Source organism: Venturia canescens, chromosome 4 (genome assembly GCF_019457755.1).
Source record: "Venturia canescens isolate UGA chromosome 4, ASM1945775v1, whole genome shotgun sequence".
Classification (NCBI taxonomy): Eukaryota; Metazoa; Arthropoda; class Insecta; order Hymenoptera; family Ichneumonidae; genus Venturia; species Venturia canescens.
The window spans coordinates 17,081,379-17,103,081 of NC_057424.1; the positions used below are offsets into that span (position 1 = coordinate 17,081,379).

A 21,703-nucleotide genomic window follows, 5' to 3' on the forward strand; every position below is an offset into this window, starting at 1 on the left:
CACGCGAATTGTAAGACAAGAATTTGCAGCACTTTTCTTTACGATCGTCTCCCTCGATCATTCTTCATTGTGCGTGGAACAAATTTTTATAATTTTTCGCTCTACAATTTATTTCAAAATTGACTCTGAAAGACGCTCCGTTTTTGATGTGTCCTGTAAATGTCGTTTGAGTCTTTATTGGCGAATACTCTGTCCATAAATAATCGAGTAACATGTCACGGTGTATTAATTCGCGAAACTAAACTCTGAAGTTGAAAAATTGATGAGTTTCAGGTCTGCGAGAGCATCGAGAGGTGGAAAGAAGTCAAGAGCTCCGCACAAGTGTAGTAAATGCAACGGTCGTTTTTTCCACATGACGAAGCTCTCGGAGCACTTGAAAAACGTTCACGGTATCGAGCGTGCTTTCCACTGCGACGAATGCGGCAAAGCATTTCGTAATGCATCCAATATAAAGCGTCACAAGCTCATACATACGGGGATAAAGAAATTTGTATGCGACATTTGCGGTTGGTCTTGTAATCAAAAGAGCAATTTGGAGTTCCATCGGCGTCGCCATGTCAAGGATTACGCGTACAATTGTGAGCTTTGTCGTAACAAAGGTTTTATATCGAAGAGCGAGTACGAGGATCACATGCTGAGCGTTCATACTCAAAAGAAAATGTACCACTGTGAAATATGCTCGAGAACTTATGGTTACAAAAAAAATTTAACTGCTCACGTGAGAATTCATCACGCCGAAATTGGCAACGAAAAAATCACAGTTTTAAAGTACAACTGCAAGCTCTGTACTCGGGGCTTCGTTTACGCGAGATTATTAAAAAATCACATGAAAAGACGACACGGCATTGTGACTAAAACGAAGACCAGGCTATTTCTATGCGACTTTTGTGGCGCTCGAGTCTCGTCCAAAAAAGCTCTCGAAGCTCACAGGAGGATTCACACCGGTGAGAAAATAGCGAAGTGTGATATCTGCGGTAAGGACTTTGGCACGAAGGAAAGCCTCAGAATTCATCGACGCGTTCATACCGGCGAAAAACCCTATAGATGTAACCAATGTGGCAAAGACTTCACTCAAAGAACATCCCTCGTTGTTCACTTGCGCTACCACAACGAGGAGAGACCTTATCAATGCCTCGAATGCGGCAAAGCTTTCGTAACGTCGAGCTTCCTGAAAAAGCATCAAAAAACACATACTAATAACAAACTCAATGAAATCACGAGCCTTCACTTTGCCGAATGACCGTTTTTTTTTTTTCAGAAAACTCAATTTGCCATCGACGTGAAGAGAGCGCAACGACAATTCCTTCATTATTTACGAAATGTGTTTGTTTGTTTAAGTATAGATTATGAATAAATGACAAAATATTGGCAAATTCTTGCGATGATTACGGTTCCATGGGAGTCTCGTTGAGCAGCACGTCATTCGCACCGGATCATGAACGAAGGGTTCGTAACCAAGAGGCTTCGTGCTTAAGATCCACAAGCCGCTTTGCCCGCTTTTAGTTGTTGGGTCTTCTGATCAATCTTAGAGAGTACATTTCGTGGGGAAACAAAATTAATTGAAAAAAAAACCTGGTAGAAAGTCATTGAGGATTTAACCTCGACAGAAGTTCAATGAATTCGATCATTTGTTCAATTTCGTCCAATCAGTTTTTCTTTATCAGACGAAATCACGATTTATCAGGAAAACGACGAACGAATAAATTTTTTCGACAACTTTGTAAATGGAGAGTCGGATCTGTCCGAAAAATGTTGTCAAACATATTTTCGTGTACCAAAAAAACTAACTCCATTCTACTTAAGGAAAATGATTGTTGGGGAATTTATCGTTTCACGACTTGTTACTGAATTTTTTGTACAAGCATTATTCAAACATAGAGACGAGTCTCAAAGGTAGCCTCAGCCACGTTTGAAGATTCTTCAAAGAGAATTACGTTCTTTTATCTATTCACAGCACGAGTGAAATGTTTGAGATTGTTTGTCATCCCATAATTAATTATACGTGAATCAGTTTGAAGCTCGAATAACTCATTTGTTCGAGCCTCGATTCAGAGGACCTTCGTACTCAGATAATTTTACGTTGAAAAAGTACAAGCTTGTGAAGAAAAAAAAAAGAGATAAAGCAAAAAAATCGACGAAATTTCGACGAGTCGATGAGTAATCACGAGTATTGTTATAACTACGTTTTTATCTTATATTAAAAAAAATATATATTTATCTCTATACCATGAATAATTCTTGAATTGTATTCCTTCCGTTCAAGCGACTCCGTTTAATCGATCGTATCTCAAGACAGGGATTTCTTTCCTCAACAATTTTACATTGGAATTAACATGTGCGTTGATCAATAAAAAACGAAGAACGAAGCCGGATCCTCGATTCGAAAGTCGACGCCTTGCTCCACCATTTTATTGTCATACTGAGTGCTGATTTCGCGCAGTATGGCTCGGTTCAAAGCATTCGCATTACGGGGTTTCACGTGTATCGTTCGAAAGCCTGCGGAGAACCAAAAAATTCATATTGTAGAATTGGAGTTACACAAATATCAAGATAATTTGCTATTTTTATTTTCTATCTAACAAATGACGAGAAACATGGTTTTTGGAAGTTTTTTTTCAACTTGTTTTTAATGCTTACGAGTTTTGGACTCCGATTGAAGCTGCAAAACGTCTTTCAGTGTATCGAGGCTTCGTAGAATTCCATCGTACTGGAGTCTTTCAAGGTGTTTGCATCGTGTCACCATTGATATCAAAAGGTCATCGAGAAGCTCCCGATTGTTTCGCAATTGGAGCATCACTTCGGCTGCAATCGTTCGAATATATTTTTTCATAAATTCTACTTAAGGAGGGTGGCTACGTTCGTCAAATTGATAAGAAATTGATCAAATTTGGTGATAATGTTCTTCAACATCAAGTGCGAAGACACAATTTTTTTTCAAAATTTTCTTCTGCTTAGTTATCGAGTAATTACGCATTAAAGCAGATTTCTTATGCCCGGAATGTATACCTATATATATGGAAACGCTATGCTTATACACGTGAACTTTAGTGATCAATTACTCGATAACTGTACAGAAGAAAAATCTTAAAAAATTTGTATTGTCAAATTTAACTCTAAAGAATATGTTTACCAAATTTTATTAAATTCTTATCATTTTGAAATTTTTAATGTATTTTACATGGTTTAGCATGGCAACATTGTATCGTCCCTAGCCACCCTCCTTAAAGAATTTTACATTCCATTCGTTCAGTGATTCTCACTAGTGGGTTACCAGCTCGAAAAGTATTTTTTGATCATTTTTTCAAAAAAATATGGTACATTGTTTCTTTGAATCAGTCATTAGTGACAATAATGGAATACTGGAAAAAACAATGAGGTTTCGCACATGAAATGTATTGAATGAGTGTTTGAAGACCGCGAACGTGGGTTGTAAAATAACATCAAGAACAAAAATAGTCGTTAGTGTACCAAGAGTATTCGTGTAATGGTCTATGAGCAGACCGACGGTACTTCTGAAGTTTCTCGATCGACTTTGATCCCATACGTGACCACTGAACATCTGGAAACTCGCCAAAGGAACACTAGGCAGCAGTAGATAGCACATATCCTCGTAATGAGAGATATTGACTGAAAAATACAATAAAAAGAAAAGATTCTTTGGCATGCTAGACTAAAAATGAGGAAAGAAAAGGTAAGTTTTAAAAAAACTGCAATTTGTGCTGTATTAAAGCGCATGAGACGAAATAATTGGCAGCGGCTCCTGAAGAAACAAGAGGAAAAGTATTTTTCGTGCCAGAAAAATAATGAAACTGTAAATAATGACTGTGAGGTTCGGTGGTAATTTATGTTTTATGGACGAAAAAATATTGTTATGCTTTCACGTTATAATTATCAGTCAAATTTGATGTTATCGCCTTTTTACCTTCGAAAAAACTATAAAGAATTCTCAAAATAGTCACAAAACTATATCACAGAACAATTTTAATGAACGAAGAATTGATGAATAAATTTTTCTTCTTTTCATCATTGTAAGCAAAAAAATGAAAAGTAGTTTATCGTTCTAGAAAAATTTCAATTGTCAAAAAAGAGTCGTGCATCTTCGTTTGAATTTTCAATATTAATGAAACTGATTGTTGGATAAATTTGATATAATTCTATAACGAGAGTTTTCGCACAGTTAGCCTATTGTGTAAAGTGCAAATGAAAATATTTCAAAATTGAATTTTCACATATAAAAACTTCACAATTAGTAAAATTTGTCATTTTTCTCCAGATTATTAATGTGTCAGTCATAATTTCTAGAGTCGTTTCCAGCACGAAATGAATAAAATAGTGTTTTCCTCTGCAGACACAACGAAAAGTTAGGAAAGGGTTCTTGACTCAATGAAACTTTTATCTCTTTGCTTATTGAGTGTTAAGTAGATGGTTACCTATGCTGTAAGAGACCGTGAGATGAGGACAAGCTGTCACGAGATTGTGCCAAGCTGTGTCGTCAAGGGTGTGTTGACGAGAATCTGAATCTCTCACAGATATATGCAATGTTCTCAGAACGCCCGAAGCAGCTCTGGCCAAAGCGTTTAATGCTTGATCGGATAGCGCAGGATAGTCGAGACTAATCGTAGTCAAAGCGTGAAGTCTCCCGAGCAGTCGCAGATATCTGCAAAGTTATATTAATCGAATTATTCCAAATCACGTACTTCTTCGAAGCCAATAACTGCATTTCATAAATACGATTTTAATCTCATTGATGGCTTTGAATTTATCATTTCGAATAACATTAAAAAATACGAAACTTTCGTTATAAAATCAACTTTAAATATCTGGAAATGAAATGAAAGAATTATGGAAGCGAATCAACGTGAAAATAAATTGAAATTTTATTCAGATAAAATGGACGTTGGGTGAGATCAATCGAAGCTCTATTTGAATCGGGTTCGAGTGGGAATAAATTTATTGGTTTCGAATGGTTTTGACCTTTTCATCAAAATAATTGATTATCGGGACTGAGTAACCTGGAATTGCTGTGAGGTGCTTGCCACTCGCGAAAAGCTCCGCGAAGGTCGAGACATCCGAGTCTATCACCACATGACCTCGCAATTGCTCCAAGCAAGCGGAGAACATCGCTCACACCGAGATTAGCGTTCAGGAGACTCAGGCTTTTGAGATTTTTCTGAGATCTGTGAATCGTTGCATAGAGCATGAAAAAAAAAATGAATTTTTAAAAGTCGTTTGAAAATAAAATGTTTGAAAAAAGTCATTTTTCCATATATAGCCCGAGTAATTTGACGAAAATTCCATCGAATCACACAGTAATTTGCTTGTTTACGAATATCCGAGCGTTATAGTTCGAGTAAAATGACTGACTGCGAAAAGGAGAACGAGCTATGAATATTAATTCGATTCTAAGTTGGAGCTTGAATCGTCCAGGAATTTCAACGCTTGCAATCGATCCATTCAATAACACCGAAGAGGCGCAAAGTGTTCGAGAATAATTGAGTATAACTATATGAAACGAGCTAAGACTCTTGACCTACCCGAGAAAATTGGCGAGTGCATAGAGTAGTTTTCCACGATTGTCCCACTTGCTGCTGAATACCCAATCGGTGAGAACGAGTTTCTTCAACTGTACGTCCTTGTCCCTCACGATTGCAAGAAAGTCAACCCCTGCTTCTGCCTGAACGTTGCGAGCTAATCGAGTTTCAATGGGAAGCACGTAGGGTCTTGACCAGGCGAGCTCGAGGATTCTCATGTGTTGTCCATATTTTGTCTGGAATAAATCATTTTTAGTATTTTAATCTACAGCAGCAATTATTTTTAGAAATAAACAAACCAAGTTGTCGATAAATGCAGCAACGCTCCCCGGTCACTTTCAACGAAATTAGTTTTAATTAGAAAATTCCTTTGCAATGTGTGCAGTGTAAATAAAAAATGATAAATGACATTGCAACTTTTGTCAGTTACACGAAAACAATTTTTGCAATTAAATTTCTTAATAAAATCACTCGGTCCATTTGGTTCAGACGATTCTATAAAAAAATATTGTCCAGCATGAGACATCAGATAACATGACTGTTGAGTAGTTGAATTTTTCATCGACTCGCTTGTACGTTTGTTTTTTTGCACTTTCGATCGAGCCGGGCTACTTCTGAACAATATAAAAAGTGCATTCGACCATTTTCCCCAATTAGATTACCTCTGTTCCCTCGATTCGTACGTGAGTTTTTTCTGTGTCGAATGACGGTCAGAAATAAAGTGTTTTTGGGACGAAAGATAAAAATACAAACCGCTAATTTACCGGCGAGGGGAAATTCCCCACGAAGATCACGATCTATAAGGACAGTGACGGAACGCCATAGAACGGGAGACGACAGGGCGCGATTCCATGCCTGACAAACCTGACCGACGGCCGCGAGATCATTTCGACCAAGATGGCCAAATATCTGCGTCAGTATCAGCTCCGGTAGCTGATCCCACATATCCCGGCCTCGGCTTGGCTCGTCTTCATCTCTTCGAAGGCTTAACCGCGAAACCACAGATCAGTTGTTATGGTTCAAAATCGCTCCGTCTGTCATCAAAAATCTTCTCGAACTCGAATCTTTCGAGGCCTGCTTCGATCGTGCTCGCAGCTTCTTCTTCTTCTTTTTTTTTCTTTTTGTGACAAAAATCATCGACGGTGTCGACATTCTGCGCAGCAGAATTATCGAAATATTTTTGGACTTGAAATCATTCGAATTCCTGAATTAAAGACGTTTAACAATTAAAACTAAACGATTTAAAGAACTTTCACGCTTTTTCATTTCAAATGCTTTGTAGGAAGTTTCGAATTGGAGAGTTTCCGTTTTTATAGAACGAGCTCAACGTCGACATTGTAGAACTTTTCACGAGCATTTTCTCTCGGTTGATTTCCCATTGCGAGCACGTTCTCCCACGTTCGAAACTATTTTTTCTCAATTACCAATGAAATGATTAACGTCCCTTTATATTACATAACGTATGACATTTATTCATGAATATTTTCGTCTGTTTGTTCTCAAACATCCTACACCATAACCACCAAATTATCTCTCTACCGTTGATCATATAGTTACAATAGTAATTTAAAGTCACTGAACAGGGGGAGGGGCGCAAGTTAGGAGGGCTCGATAAATGGGAAACGTTGGGTTTATGGGCATCGAGATATTTTTCGATTCTCTCAGTACAATAATAGATACATAATTTTTATACGTAACTGCATGCCGTACCGTTTCGCTTGGGATTCATTCGTGTTAACGTTTTTTTTTTTTTTTTTTTTTTTTTTTTTCAATTTCCATATTACTTTAATCATGCACGGAGTAATAGGCTCGTAAGCTGTTTTCATTTCATGTGCGTTTCTCTTTGCTAGCAATCGGAAATTCCAACATAATTACATGGGGTCACACAGTGGTAAAAAATTGTCCTAAAATAACAATCATCGTACTAGAATACACGTAGGTTCGTTATGTAGGTGAATGAAGAAAAGTTTTTCCTCTCGTTACATAAATTGGATGATTTTTTTTCATCGACATTGTTTCTTCTGTACAGTTCTTTGCATTCGTCCACCCTCATTGTTATTCAAAGTGGGATGATTAGTTGATAATTGAAGAAAATAAAACAACGATTACGTTTACGATTCGTAAGCTTACTGAACTAAATGAAATCTTGTTATATTGAAATGCGGTAATAATAGGGTGCTCTTTACGACGGACTGAGCCACAGCATATGATTTTCCCATGAAAACTCACTCCAAGAGTTGAACAGTGAGCCACTCGCTTCTCTTCCATTCCATAACTCTCAAATGTCGAATGTTTCATCGTAGCATGGTGTAAGTGGATCGCAAGATCTGGCACAAAAATTACTTCGTTAAAATTGCCGGACGTTGGAATAAAATGAAAAAATCATTTCTGAGTTTCTAGACACTGAGAGGACAACGATATGATGTGAAATACCTTTCATCCGAATCACTAACCGACTCTCACTCACGATCGTATTCATGGTACGAACTCAATATCTTTTTTTTATTCTTATCCGTGGTAGATCCCACGTGTGCCAGAAGTCGCAGCCAAACTTTAAAGGGCAAGTTACGAAATGTCGAGTTAAAAGAGTCCTGACGAATATTCTATTCGGGTAGCCCGTTAATTAAGTTATTTTTATATTTATCATGAGTTATGAGATTCATTAATTCGATAAAACTTTTTTAATAATCAGTATTTCGTGATTCATTCGTTACGCTCGAAGATCAGCTTCGACTTCTGGAACACGTTACATTCAGTAGCAATACGTAAAACTGAATTAGTGACAAAAGTTTAAGACAAGTGGTCGTTAGACGTTTTTCGAAGGGGCATCGGTCGGTAATTCTTCTTACACTCTATTTGCTTTAGCTGGTCCAAAGGATCCTCAATATATATTATATGTGTTTATACATATAAATATATATGCTTACATATGTATACTGATTTTTTTTTTTTTTTATATATATATATGTATAACGAATATTTTTTGTTTTGTTACACGTCGCATCAACGACCTTACGAATAAATTCTTGTTCGAGTAACCGCTCTCCGTTGAAGTCCTTTTTTCTCACGATGCATCCATTTACAAATGTCTCCGCGTTACTGCGTCACGTTTTTCTTTCCGTGTGTCTGACTTTCGGGGATCGTCATACTTGCCGCACGATTTTTCAAAATCTCGTTATCCACGGAGGACGATTCTACTGGAACTCGTGATGTCTCGGTCGTGACAAATGTGATCGATGAATTTCCGCTCACATCCGATCGTTTCTGCAACTTATGGAAGGAAAAATAAATCTCGTTAGGTGATTTTCGAGGAAAGATTCAAAGTTTATTCTCTTTGGAAAGTCAATTTTAAAAATTTGACGGTTTCAAAGAGATATTTTTCTCGAAATGCTACTTTTATAACGGTACCAATTTTATTTTATTTCCGCATATAAAATCCACAGTTCTTTTTATCCTTTTATGCAGTCGAGTTAGGAGACGAGATGTTGGGATTCTGCACGAGTTGTGATTTGGTGAGAGGAAATTTTTTGACTGGGATATTTTGAGAGGCAATTTTGCAATGAAATCGAGTTCTTCGTGCACTACAATTCAACAATTTTTTCTGACGAGCAATACGTTGAAATAGAGCCATGCATGATTAGCAATTAAGTTTTTGATGGAAAAATTATTTAGTCGCGGTGATAGCTTGACGTTTTAATTAGTGAAGACTTTTCCATTCATTTCTCTCTACCCGTGGTGTTTTCCATAATAGACTCTCTACGGGAGTGGAAATTATAACGAAAGAATAGCCGCCATTGTACAAGTTTCTCAATAGGCTAAAGTTACGAATATTATAATAACTCTGAGCGTACTTTCAAACCAATTTTATACGACAAATGTTTCCAGTATACGTCAAACTTGGAAGTTTATTGCGATGATTCCCGCGCAAGTTTGCAATGGTGTTAAGAATAAAAGATGAAAAATAGTTCGAATGGAAATAGTGTTGGAAAATTTTGTTTATAAACGAAAGAGCCTCGACATGAAAAACACATAATTCCATTTCCTTTTTTCCCCTCATCTTTTTTCAGTTTAGACGGATTGAAAATTCCCTTCGCGAAGTCTCGAGACTGCGGCGTTTTACACTGTTCGACGAGTTTCTATTAAAATCGTGATAGACGCTAACGCGATCGAGACTGAGAAATAAAAGTTTCGTCTTTTGCCGTACCCGCGCGACGAAATATACTACACCGCGGTGAAAAGTTTCGGCCAACTTTTGCTCCACGCTTGGCTGCTCGCTTTTATAAGGGAATCTTCGATGGCTGCTATAATCTGATGCACGAGTGAAGGAAAAAAATAAATAAATTCTCTTCTTCTCTCATCTCTGCGAATTGCACGTCACATCCACGAATCTATACTTTTTTACATACTCGCATTTTTTCTTCTTTCTCCCCCAGTTTCCTTCATTTTTTATTTTTCCCCCTCGTTTCCTCAATTCTTATCAGCCGCTCTTCTTCCTTCCGTGTTCAGACGAATGCGCGATGCGTCGGATCTCTTGCTTCGAGCCTTTTGTTTCTGACATTTTTTTCACTTTTTCATACATTTTTTCTCATTTTATTCTGTTTGTTTCGGTTTGTTTTTTCATTTATTCATTTCTTTCCTCGTTTTTCTTTCTTACCTTTATGCTTTTCTCAGTCTCTCTTCACTCGCCTCTTCCCGTTGATCATACACTTTATTCGTGTTCTTTTTTTCATCCCTCGATCATTCTACCTCTCGGTGTCTCTCTCAAAGAAAATAAGGCACCTTTCCTCTATAGCTCATCCAAGGAAAAAAGCCTTGCGGAGAAGCATGCAGACCACGAGCGAGAGACTCGTTCTCTTCGGTGGCCTCACAACTTTTGCAATCAGAGGCGAGATCACGCCAGCTGCACCGCGCGCTGTCGACGAAGATCATCGCTCACTTCCGATCCGGCTAGATCCTCAGACAGACGAGCGACCGCAGTGAAATCGAGAGAGGGAGCGAGCGAGGGAGGAGGACTTTTGCTCGAGCACGCTAGATTTTATATCCAAGTCCGTGCACGTTCTCGTAGAAGAGAAGCAACGTCCACGAGCATCCGGAAATTGCTCTTCTCGTATATACTCTCGCTCCTCCGGGGCTTCACTTCGGTCCAGGTGCTTTTTTCGTAACTTACGTTTTTTCCTTTCTTTTCAGAAAACCGGAACTCCTCGTCATGACTAATTAGCGATTTTATGCCTCGAAAAACTTTTTTCCAAGCGCCTTGTTCCTATACTTTTATCGCTTTTACACAATGAGCAATGTACACACGTTACGCGCCAGTACATTCCAGTTTCAATTCACTTCGAGCCCTCCATTGTTCCTCCACTCCTTTCTTTTCCGCTATTCTTCGCGCCTTTTCATTTTATATTTTCGTTTCAATATCAATGCCAACGCGGTATCGCGTCGTATCGATTTTTTTTTCTTCTTCTCGGTGACATTCGTGTTTTTTGGCATCTTTTTTCAACCCCGATAACAATTTTTTATTTTCTCCTCCGTGATAGTATTACAGAAACAGGCTGCCAGAAAAAAACTCCTGCAAAAGGAGACAAATCAAAATGTTTTTGACTTTTCCCTCTCTCTCTCTCTCTCTCTCTCTCTCTCTCTCTCTCTCTCTCTCTCTCAATAAACTCCTCGGACAAACGGCCAAATTTTCAAGAAACCTTCAAACTTCTCAACTAACGAACTGACAGCAGCAATAACGCCGGCTAATAAAATAGTAGCGAAATGAAATTACCCTGAAATCGGAGGGCATGCACGACAGGGAGAAATCACTGGTTAACGTAATTCTCCATTTGCTCTGTTCTTCGAACTTTACCGATGATAATGAAAATCCCAAACTGCACGGACTATCGTAAAAACTAGTCGTACGTAGTACTTTACTTCTCGGCTCTCTCACGCATTGCTCTTTTTATATTACTTCCCTTTCTCTCTCGCCCTTTCTCTTCATCTCTTTCTTTTTTCGTCTCTCCCATTCCGCCCCCTGTTCGTCCGTCCTGTCATCTCCCTTGCTTCGGTTCTCCCCTCTTTCCGTCTTCATTCTATTCCAAATTTAATTAACGGCGACGAGGTCCATCAAGGAGGTAAAAGTTTCGTGTTCCACGGACAGCGTGAACGACGGGGCCGAGGAAACCCATCGCGTTGCCTCCCATCATTCCTCCTTCTCCCACGTACTAGTTGCTTTTGTACTTCAGCTGGTCGACACCAACTTCTACAACTACCCGCCGTTGTACCTCAGCTTCTCCAAAGTTTTATTTACAATATCCGCTTGACAGGACGCGGAGAGACGCATTTGTTCATCGCCGTCTGTCTCGAGTAAAGAAAGTAAAAGGAGAGGAAGCTCGGAGGGAAGGGAAGAGAGAAAGAGATTAGACGCTCGTGGTGCTTTACTTCGTTATAACTACACCCACTTTTCTGAGAAGCCGTTTCAAAGTGGAAAACACCGGAATTTTAGCTCTTTCTTCGTATCGTAGTTAGCCTGAGAGTTTTATCAAAGAAAAAAAGCCAACTTTCCAATCTCGTTTTCCACGCTTATCACTTCTCCGAGCCGCCAACTTCGCCTTAGTATACCAATCTGTCTATGTTTCTGGTCCGGTGAAAATTTATCTTTTGGGAGTTTTCTTTCATGTCGAGACGCGGTGTGCTCGTGGGCCAAAATCCGTTTCGTTTTTTCTCATCACGCGATCGAAGTCTGCAAAGTGTTTCCACATCGGTTCGATAATAATTAACGAGGTCTTCGAATTTTTTCACTAAATTGTAAGTAATACGAAAATTATTATGGCGAGATGCTGGAAATTCTCATTGTGTTCGGAGAAAACAAACTGTGGGATTGATCGAAGGAAAATCAGATGCTCGACTGCGGCTTGAACTTTCAGAGCTAAAGTTCTAATTAGTTGAAATATCATGAAGCCTTCCCTCCGTTCAAGACCTACAGGCACAATAGTAATTTACCGAAATTTTTACGCGTAAACAGTATGAGAAAGCAATTAAATTTAATGAGCATCAATGGGTAATACGATTTTACAGAGTTGAGAACGTAATGCTACTAACTTGAGTCTGTCCGTGGAGTTGTTCGTGATTCCAGTAAGGGCGGTGTCTCAATTCTTCTAATTGATGTTCCAAAGGATCATTACGAGTTCTATCAAGGTCGTTTTCCTTGACATGGCCTATTCTCGTTTTCTCCTTCCACCGTTCGTTCGTAACTGGGGAACTTTTACGGAGTTGACTAGTGGGATCGTCCTGATCGATGCTCGTGTCGCGATTGGCTCCGGAGTTTCTATCCAACTGGGTTTCTTCGATGTCGTTCTTGCGCCACTCGTTGTTCGGATATTTTGGTGGGGAAACCGCTGAAACTGCGATGTAAGAGTTTCGCGGTCGATTCGATCCTTCGAGGACGCTCAAAGAGCCAGATTTGGTGACGGGAGCCGCCGTCACTTTGTGGTAAGCGAATTGTCGCCACTTGCTTGGCCAGGTTGACGAATGTCCAGCGGAGGCGGATTTGTCTGCTCCGTAAACGGAGCCGATGACGTTCCAATCGTCGGTCTTCTGCGGCCAGCGACCCGACTCCACTTTGTTATTCGAAGACCATGTTCGTCGGTCAGTTTCTTCAGAGTTGGTTGGACCGTTCCATCGCTGTTCATCGGAGACCTGCCCGTAGACTTTGTGCTTAAGATCGTACGGTCTCCAGGTGGACTGATCCGCTGGCATGACCCAGGCACCGACGGACGATATTTTTGGGGAAATCGGCGATTGTCCAGGCCACAATTTTCTTCCGTCGGCCAATTGTTCCGACCACATTTGTCCAGTTTGGTCGGTTTGTGGCAATCGCTCATTTTCCGGTCTCGATTTCCACTCGTCGATTCCACCCAATTTTTCTGGCCAACTTATTGGATTTTTGATCGGATTAACTCGAGTATCCAATTCATTCCGATTGTCTCCTTCGCTCTCTGTACTTTCGATAATTTTGTTTTTACCGGAGTCCTCAGGTAGGATTTCTTTGTTGATACCGCTTATGTCCTTGGCGGACGATAACAAACGGTCTTGCTTGTCGAGGCCAAGTTTTCTCACGAGTTCAGCGTTCGGATTGTAAGAATTTCCATTCTTGTCCTTGGGCCATGGCTTCGCGCCGTTCAGCTTAAAAGGCCAAGTGGCTGGATCCGAGGTGAGGCTGTTCCAAGTTTTCATCGTGATTTTCGGCATCGCCGGATTATCTTTGACGACCGGTTTCATCATGACTTCTTTGTTATTCAGCTCCGAAAGATTTTTACTTTTTTCCAGGCTTCCAATCGGGAAGTTTCCGCGAGCGTGACTCTTCGGTCTGTCATGAATCTGCCACGAGGGAATGTCGACGTTTCGATCGAGAGGCCACCTGCTGGAATCTTCGTGACGCATGTGCCAATTTCGCTGCTGCTGCCGCTGTTGATTTACCGGTGGTACATCGTTCTCGTTGTCGTCGTCACTCATTATTTCTTCCAATTGATCCTCGACGTTGCCAACTCGTTGCCAGTAGTTTCTGTCGCGTGGCCAAGCTTGTTGGTAATGAGGTGACCAAATTTTGTAATCCCGTTGTGAATTTCTCCATGGCCAATAATTGCCCCCCGAGCCAACGATGGTATCGAAGCCCGTTGTTCGTGCCTTGTCTTTCCAAGGTCTCGTGTAATCGTAGCGAGAATCTTGCCAGGTCTTGGTCGACGCGTATTCCCTTCCCAGCGGTCTGAATGGTTGGGTTCTTGCGAAGGGTCGATGATTGCCAACGTCCTCGGGCGCTTCGAAAGCCTCGTCGTAATCGTTCTCCTGTTCTCGTTCGACGGGATTGAAGTTGTAGTAGCGGATTCTTTGACGTGCGTAGTGCCCGTAGCGCTCGTAAGGATCCATGGAGATTGGCCGCTGCTCGTACGGTCTACTCTCGTCCAAATTATAATCAACGATCGGAGCGTTTCTCTCGGAATTGTAACTTTTCACGGTGTTATCCTGATCCGAATCCGGCGAGCCTTTTTCGTGGGTATTCACTTTCCCGTAATGTAATCGACGAGGCTGCGAGTATTCGCGAGCACTTTGCAGCATGAGAGCTTGACGCTCGTCATTCAGAGTTTTCAGACTCACTCGCTGCTTATCGTTGATCGAAGATAGCCCTTCTTTGACCAATCTAATTTGGGACGTGCTCAGTGGCGTTTCGTTATGCTTTTCGGACCATGGTGCTGCGAACAATCTTTCGGCAACGAGACGCCATTGGGCCTGAGTCGTTGCCGGCCAATTTGAGGCGGTCGTCGGTAAAAAGGGTGGAACCGGACTGGGAGTTACCGTTGTTGTCGTTGTTACGGGCTTATTCGTCGAGGTCACGTTCGTTAAACCTTGACGAAGCTTCTTCTTCTTTTTTTTCTTCTTTTTCTTCGGCTTCTTTGTCGTCGACGGTGTTTCCGATGGCTCGGACGTGTCCATTGTCGTCGGTATTTGAAGCAGGGAATCCGACGAGTGACCTCGTTTTTGTGAATCCGCGGGATATTCTCGCTCCCAAGATGCTCCCCTGATATCCGCTGAAAAATAAGATCGATAGCGAATGAGGGTTAGTTCTTTACATACTAAGAAAATCTGTAAAACGTCAGAATATGCACGGTCCAATATCTCAGTCACAATTCCGTAACGATACGAATATCTCCTGTTTGAACACGAGCTTTTCCGATCCTCTCGCATATTTCACACAGAAAATATATATAATATTACAACGAAAGACAAAATGTGGGGGCAAAAGTTATCGGGGCACTTGGTAATCAGTTTATAAACTATGAGCAACTAGTTAAGGAGCATATTACCGCTAATTTATCGGCAAATATCCAAGCACAATCACATTTGCCTCCTCAATTTATTGACACGAGGAGAGAACTCGCAGCGAACAGTTTCTCAAACGTTGGCCAAACACATTTCTCGAGGTGCATGTTTTGGAGCCATTATCGACATAAATCAATGATGACGAGGAAACTCGCAACGAAAATTTCGTAGTGCATGGTTGCGGAAAAGGGACGAGCGGAATTGCGGATAATTTGAGGAAATTGATGGGAAATCGTTAACGAGAAATTGCCAAAGGCTTCGGAAAGGTCGTAATTCCGCTGAAAGTTTCGTCGAATTACTCGAATATGGGGTAGGGGTCATTCTGCTCTTTATTTTCTCATACCCTGGCTGCTTCCCATACACCATAATCCGCGGAATGAGATATCCCCGTTCTGCCTTATTCCCCATCTCGCTCGCGCTCACTCCATCGTATAATTACGAATGAATGAGAGAAAGGCGTGGCGTTAAATTGGCTCGAGGAACAATTACTCTACGACCGATAATGGAACGTGTGTGTGTGTGTGTGAGAGAGAGAGAGAGAGAGAGACGGAGGATGTGTCGCGCTTCGCGGTTCTTCGGTTTGTACCCGTGCTATCTGCTACCGTGACGAAGGGAATGAGTGATAAAATATCTCTATATATACACCTTCGTATAAGTCATCCGCGAGCATCGCTCTCTCGTACTTCTACACACTCGATTCGATGCTAACTTCGTCAGATTCAAATCCGCTCTCATAAACGAGTTTTATATTATAATCTATTCCATATTTTTCAAAATCTTATTCTGCTATTTATTTCCTGGCCTAAATTGTTAAGAGTTTGGAAAAAATTGTTGCAAGTAATCATTTGAAAAAAATGATGTAGTAAACGATCATTGAAATTCGTGGGTTTTCTCGCTCTGTTCAATTTTCCAACTTCCAACGAATGTGCTCCTCTGGATTTTTCTGAGCGTGGGATCGCTTCTTCGTCGTCCTTCGATCCTCGTATACAAATTCCCGTTCCATCGTCCCTTACTTGTCGTCCTGAGGAACGTACGTCGATTCGTCCTTGCTCCTTCAACCCCTTTTTCCCGACCCGAAGTATTTCGCGCAGTCTGCGCCCTCCGGGGAATTCTCGTTACGGTTTCTTCCCTTCGAACAGTATCGCTTGCCCGGATCCATCGAATTTTTCCAACCGGTCTGGTCCGTTGACTCGTGATAGTCCCCGGATCATTCGACACTACTCCTCGTCATCCGAGGTTCGAAAGAATTCACGAAATTATTGAGTTTGAGAAAACAAGTTGCCAGTGGAAAAGATCGCGTCTGCGGAGTCGATATTTTCGATGGAATATGAAGGAAGGATAATTTATCGAAACGCGGGCTCAATCAACGTTGAAAACAGGATGCAAGTATTTTCTGTCGTTATCCTGATAAACACTGATCTCCTTGTTATTCTGGTCGAGCTATCGCTAACGAGGGTGGTCGCAGTGGAATTATAAATCCACAATAAACGGTTCGCTGCTCGGCTCAATGTCTTGTCAAAATTTCCCCATAGAATACTGAATGGAGATTTTCCACAGGGAATGGAAATCCCTCGTCGAATGAACCGAGATCCGTGAGATTGTTGTTTTTTTAATCTTTATTTATTTTCATAATGTTGTCAATATAAATGATACTCACCGAGTATTCGAGGCTCCGGTTCCTCCGGGTGAGGCTTCTCAGAGAGTCTCGAATGCAACTCCATCAACATGTCCACCACCGCTTCTTCTTCGATCTGAGCAACAAGAATTTAATTCAATACACGGGGTAGAGTGAACGACAGATAAAAAAACTGTTTATAACAGGGTCGGCCAAATTATAGATTCCGAATGCTCTCTGATGCGTTAATCTTTAACGAGGCCATTGAGGTTTACTCAGTGGAATTTTAATGAGATTTTTTTTCGTAACATCCAGACTTCATCATCATTGTAATTCACGTCTCGGAAATCCTCGTTTAAATGCATCCACCGGATGTAAATTTTCTCAAATATTCAAACGAGATTTTTCAGACATTTTTCTCTCACGATTATTCGTGACGTTCTTCATCGAGAAAGAAAAAATTTTACAGAAGAAATAATCGAGCTTAATGTTGTTGAATTTGAAAATGATGATTGACGTATTCATGCACTCGTAATAATTCGAATATTCAATTTTTTGCTGATCGAATACAGCTTTTTTTTTCGATCTTTACTTTATGTGCATAAATTTGTTCATCAATCGTTTGCATAATTGATTTTACCTCATTGGCGTACTTGCGAAATATAAATACAATGAGAATCATCAAAAATAAATATCTGAAATTTGTTCCCGTTGATCTTGACAAGGATTTGCACGCACTTTTTGCTCGCCAAGATGTGAGAGACGTGAGAAGTAACTCAACGAGGAGGCGAACGTGTGAAGGGATGGAAGGTCGAGGGCGAGTCTGATGACGAATTACAACGGAGAATCTGATAGAAGGAATGGAAAGAAAATAAAAAAGGGAGAGCGAAGCTTTCCTTTTCTCCGTGTATGTGCGTATGTGTGTGTTTGCGCGTGTATGAGAGAAAAAGAATAATCGAAAGGAAAAGACCCGCAGAACCTTTCGCAGAGATCATTTGTACGTGGGTAGACCTTCGAGTAGTTTTTTTTCGAATTTCTTCAGAAGCATAAAAAAGTATGTCATGATTTTCTCCCACAGCTTCCAGGAATTAACATTCTATCGCCTACACACTTTCTTATTGCCACAAAGGGGGGAGAAAGAACTTCATCTTTATCCTCGACACCCTTGTGAAGTCGGAAAAAGAAAAAGGGGAAGAAGGACTATAAAAATATGATCTTTGAGGCGCGGGATACGTGATTCAAAAAATAAATAAACTCCATCGATCCCTCACAGTATTAAGGTATAAAAACACCATGAGCTACTGGTTCTTGGAAAACATCGGAATCTACACACCCCAGAAAGCACTTCAGCAGGGATTTCTTTCAAAAATACTTCCATATCCCCAGCGATGTTGTAGACCGGAGCGAATAGAAAACGAGCTGTCTCTTTGACATTCAGAAATAACATTGAGAAAACGAAAGGAAGTTTTGAAATGTTGCATGGTTTTCTGTAACGCTTTAAACAGGGGAGATTTTAACACGACCTGCAATTGAAGTCGACGCTTTTAACATATCTGGCCAAAGGCGACACAAGCTCTCCAATGCCCCGAGTTGCAAACAGTCGTGAGGGTTTTCGTTCGTCGAGCAAACATGGATATTGATCGTTGCAAAAATATAAATCTTGTTGCAATATTTATAAACGAATTCAAGTTTAATATCGTAGAGTCTCGATGCTTGAAGGAAAAGAGTTATTTTTCTGTACACGGCCGAACGGATCTCGGGTATTTAACTTTGAAAAATGTCCGTTGATAAGTAAAAAGGTTACTGCGCGTCGTAGAAGAAAAACATTTGAGCTCTTAGCGACTTTCGAGCCGGCAAATTGGCCTGATCGCGTGATCCTGAAAAAATGGATGTCGTGAGCTATAAACTTTCTTAAAGACGTCTTATCTAATCTCCTCGTTTACTTAACGACTTCGCAGCACGTAATGTGCCTCGCACGTATTTTTCTCCTCGTCTGTGCTTTCCTCGGATTAAAAAATTGCAAATTCCTCATCCATCGGGCTTCAGCTCTTCGAGGATTTTGCCCGACCAACATGAAGCTTCACGATGCACCGTGCATAATGAAATTCAGAAACTAACGTTCCCTTCTTACCTGTACGAGAACGATGCCCCGAGTTTAATATCGAGTTTTTTTCTCGCGAGATGAAATCGCGGTGTCCGCGCCATCGCAAACGTAAAAATCCCGAGGCTACAAACTCTTTCAGTTCAATTGATTGGAGTCAAATGCTCGGCATGTTTGCATGACGTGAGCCTGCGCTCCGTATATTTGTAGTAGGATAAAAAACGGTAGAGAAGTTCACCAGAAATGCAAGGAAAAAGGGAAGCTGTCATGTACATTTTTTTCTCTTTCGAATCCAATAGCGAATTCCTTCCGATAGCTACATCGTATCGGTGCATCGCTCGACGAGTTTATAATTATAGTTGAAAAACTTGTACGACTAGTGGGGCGCTCGTATGCGAGCAGGAGTTTTGAAAGCTCATATTTTCTCGGATATTCAAATGCACAAAACATATTTGAGATTTCTCGCAGCCGCGTGCGGTATTTTAATGGATACTCGTGGTATTTTGAGCTTGGGCATAGTTCAGGTGCATAAGCATCGGGCTCGCTTTTATCACGACGATAATAATCCTAGCGTGACATGGTCATGGCATCGGTACACAGGAGCATCGATCGGTGACCGATATTTTCCTGTGATTTCCCACGAGAACTAGGACGAAGAGAAGGAGCTTAATTCATTCCTCCGCGCAGCTCGAACATTCCTAACGAAGGATACTTTTCCTCATCAACTTTTCTCACCATTTCTCCTTTCTTTCGCCTCATTGTATAACCAACAGTTTTATACTGAACGTCCTGAAAATAAGAGCGCTCGGTCGACTCGGCTTTCGATGTTTTTCAGTTGCAAAGAACGCGTTGCACAAATAATTCGAAGCTTCGATAATCCGATGTTTTGTGAAAGATTCAAAATTAGAATTTTTTACCGAAAATTCACAAAGAAAGTGTAATATCCCGGAGGTGAGACCAGGATTAGATTGGCGCGAATGTCTCGTACACGAAGCCAGAACAGAGACTCGGGATGACTTCCATCGCCTCTCGTACTGCTTGACCTCCTTTCGGCACTTGGCCAGAAAATTTATTGAGCAGTAGTGAAGCTCTGGAAGGAATCGCGTCACTTGGTCATATCGCTCATGAGACCCTGCCGGAAATATAACTCTTTCCTTCTCGCTTCCTCGCTCCGACTCCTCCTTTTCCCTCTTCCGTTTTTTTACATCCGAATTGCTTCCTTTCTTTTCTACGAAGTTCCATAGACTTGGGAGACGAATGAGAAACTTTTCCGTATTCATTCGTGCTCGCTGAAACAGTCAGGATGTCCTGAAAATCGGGCTCGACTCTTGCAACGAATGAGATTTTACAACTCAATAGAAACAAAGCTCTCAGGCGTTTTTTTATTCAATGCATTTCCCAGGTAATTCTCACAGAGTCTTACTACTGAGAATCCATTCCGAACTCCATCGACCAGAAAATCCACATTTCGATCTTTCGATTTCTCTAATTTTGTTATCATCTATTCGTGATATTTGATCCCAGTCGGAGCGACGTAATTCAAAGTACGTCAACAGAGAGAAGCGCGATCAGTGAGAAAAAAATTTCGTTCGTCAAACACCGTCCTATTAGGTCGATCGAAAATATAGCGAGCTCATTTATTTTTCTATTAAAAGAACCGAATTATTTACCATTTGAAGAAAAATATCGTTAAACCCACTATATTTTTCTCCAACCAAATAGATTTTTATTCGACAAATAAAATATTTGGCTCCCTGTCGTTTTAGTATGCAATGACTAATGGAAGTCGCAAAGGAGATAAAATCGGATGAAAAGTATTCTCGTGATTCTCCGTCGAGGTCGTGGATGTTGCGGGCACGACTTTGAGGACACTCAGTGTATAAATATGTATGAAGTGAGAGGGGCAGGTATATACGCGTACCGAAGGCGAGATGTACAGGGGCGCTCGCGGTGGTCCTTTTATTACTTTCGTTCGACCGGAAGTCTTAACTCGGCCGAGAGAGTTTTCCGTTCCGGGAGCGTCGTCGCGCCACAACTCGGAAGTGCTGACGACATCGAGCCGTATCCCTCGACGCGTACCGTACCTCGAAGATTAACGACGTTATGGTATTAACGTTAGTCCTCCGCTGCATCGCCGGATCACGAGAGTTCTCGACGCGGCAAAGGCTCACGAAATCGAGCGGAAGAAGTCACGCTATAGCTGCGATTGTTCTCTCGTTCAGCCGGCCGAGGGCTTCGTCTTCGAGGGAAAGACGAAGCGATTGCTTTTTGTATTACAGCAGTTTGCTGGTGCCCCTCTCAAAATAGTCGTAAATCTCTTCCGCTTGTTTCAATCGTTTCTGGACATCGCGTGAAGCACAAACGCGCCACTGTCGCATAACGATAGGGAATTAAGATAACGGGCTCACTGAGAATGAAGACTTTATTGAAAGTTTCCATCGGGCTACAAGATCATTCAAGTTTTCGAAATTTCTTATGAAAATCGATATTCGCACAAGGATGAGGAATACTTTTAAACTCGCAGAAGTCACTCGGTCTCGAGAATTTACATTCGCGGTCACAATTTGAATACCGAGTAGCCTGAAACTCGAGAACATATCG

The 21,703-nt window shown here is 41.0% G+C and overlaps 3 protein-coding genes across 5 annotated transcripts in view; 1 reads left to right on the forward strand and 2 right to left on the reverse strand.

Moving 5' to 3' along the window:
- The first annotated feature begins 352 nt into the window (after positions 1-352).
- LOC122409651 (gastrula zinc finger protein XlCGF7.1-like) lies at positions 353-1,240 on the forward strand. The gene has a single exon (XM_043417380.1). It carries the CDS (start codon positions 353-355, stop codon positions 1,238-1,240), a length of 888 nt encoding a protein of 295 aa, XP_043273315.1.
- Positions 1,241-2,252: 1,012 nt separating this feature from the next.
- Positions 2,253-6,859, reverse strand: LOC122410058 (F-box only protein 39-like). 2 transcript variants are annotated; one of them, XM_043418071.1, is made up of 7 exons: positions 6,285-6,859; positions 5,535-5,767; positions 5,013-5,177; positions 4,431-4,657; positions 3,469-3,627; positions 2,638-2,802; positions 2,253-2,496 (listed from the first exon to the last, which is right to left on the reverse strand). In XM_043418071.1, exons 1-7 carry the CDS (start codon positions 6,474-6,476, stop codon positions 2,345-2,347), a joined length of 1,293 nt encoding a protein of 430 aa, XP_043274006.1. In that variant the 5' UTR covers positions 6,477-6,859; the 3' UTR covers positions 2,253-2,344. The 2 variants fall into 2 exon arrangements, with proteins under 2 accessions (XP_043274006.1, XP_043274007.1); XM_043418072.1 differs by lacking the exon at positions 3,469-3,627.
- A 117-nt stretch (positions 6,860-6,976) lies between these two features.
- The window catches only part of LOC122410055 (uncharacterized), an 82,365-nt gene continuing 67,638 nt past the window's right edge, over positions 6,977-21,703 (reverse strand). For both annotated transcript variants that reach the window (XM_043418048.1, XM_043418047.1), the window contains exons 6-8: positions 17,044-17,137; positions 12,612-15,094; positions 6,977-8,801 (exon numbers count right to left, since the gene is read on the reverse strand). In XM_043418048.1, coding sequence (XP_043273983.1) covers positions 8,628-8,801; positions 12,612-15,094; positions 17,044-17,137 — 2,751 coding nt within the window. In that variant the 3' untranslated portion in view covers positions 6,977-8,627. The remainder of the gene's footprint in view (positions 8,802-12,611; positions 15,095-17,043; positions 17,138-21,703) is intronic.

Bases quoted from the DNA above. Each gene is read 5' to 3' on its own strand.
- LOC122410058 (XM_043418071.1), bottom strand. From the start codon at position 6,476: ATGTGGGATCAGCTACCGGAGCTGATACTGACGCAGATATTTGGCCAT. The intron at 2,803-3,468 runs GTACACTAACGA...GAACGATTGCAG, and splicing joins CCATTACACGAATACTCTTG to CCGAAGTGATGCTCCAATTG. The intron at 2,497-2,637 runs GTAAGCATTAAA...GGTTCTCCGCAG, and splicing joins TCAATCGGAGTCCAAAACTC to GCTTTCGAACGATACACGTG.
- LOC122409651 (XM_043417380.1), top strand. From the start codon at position 353: ATGACGAAGCTCTCGGAGCACTTGAAAAACGTTCACGGTATCGAGCGT.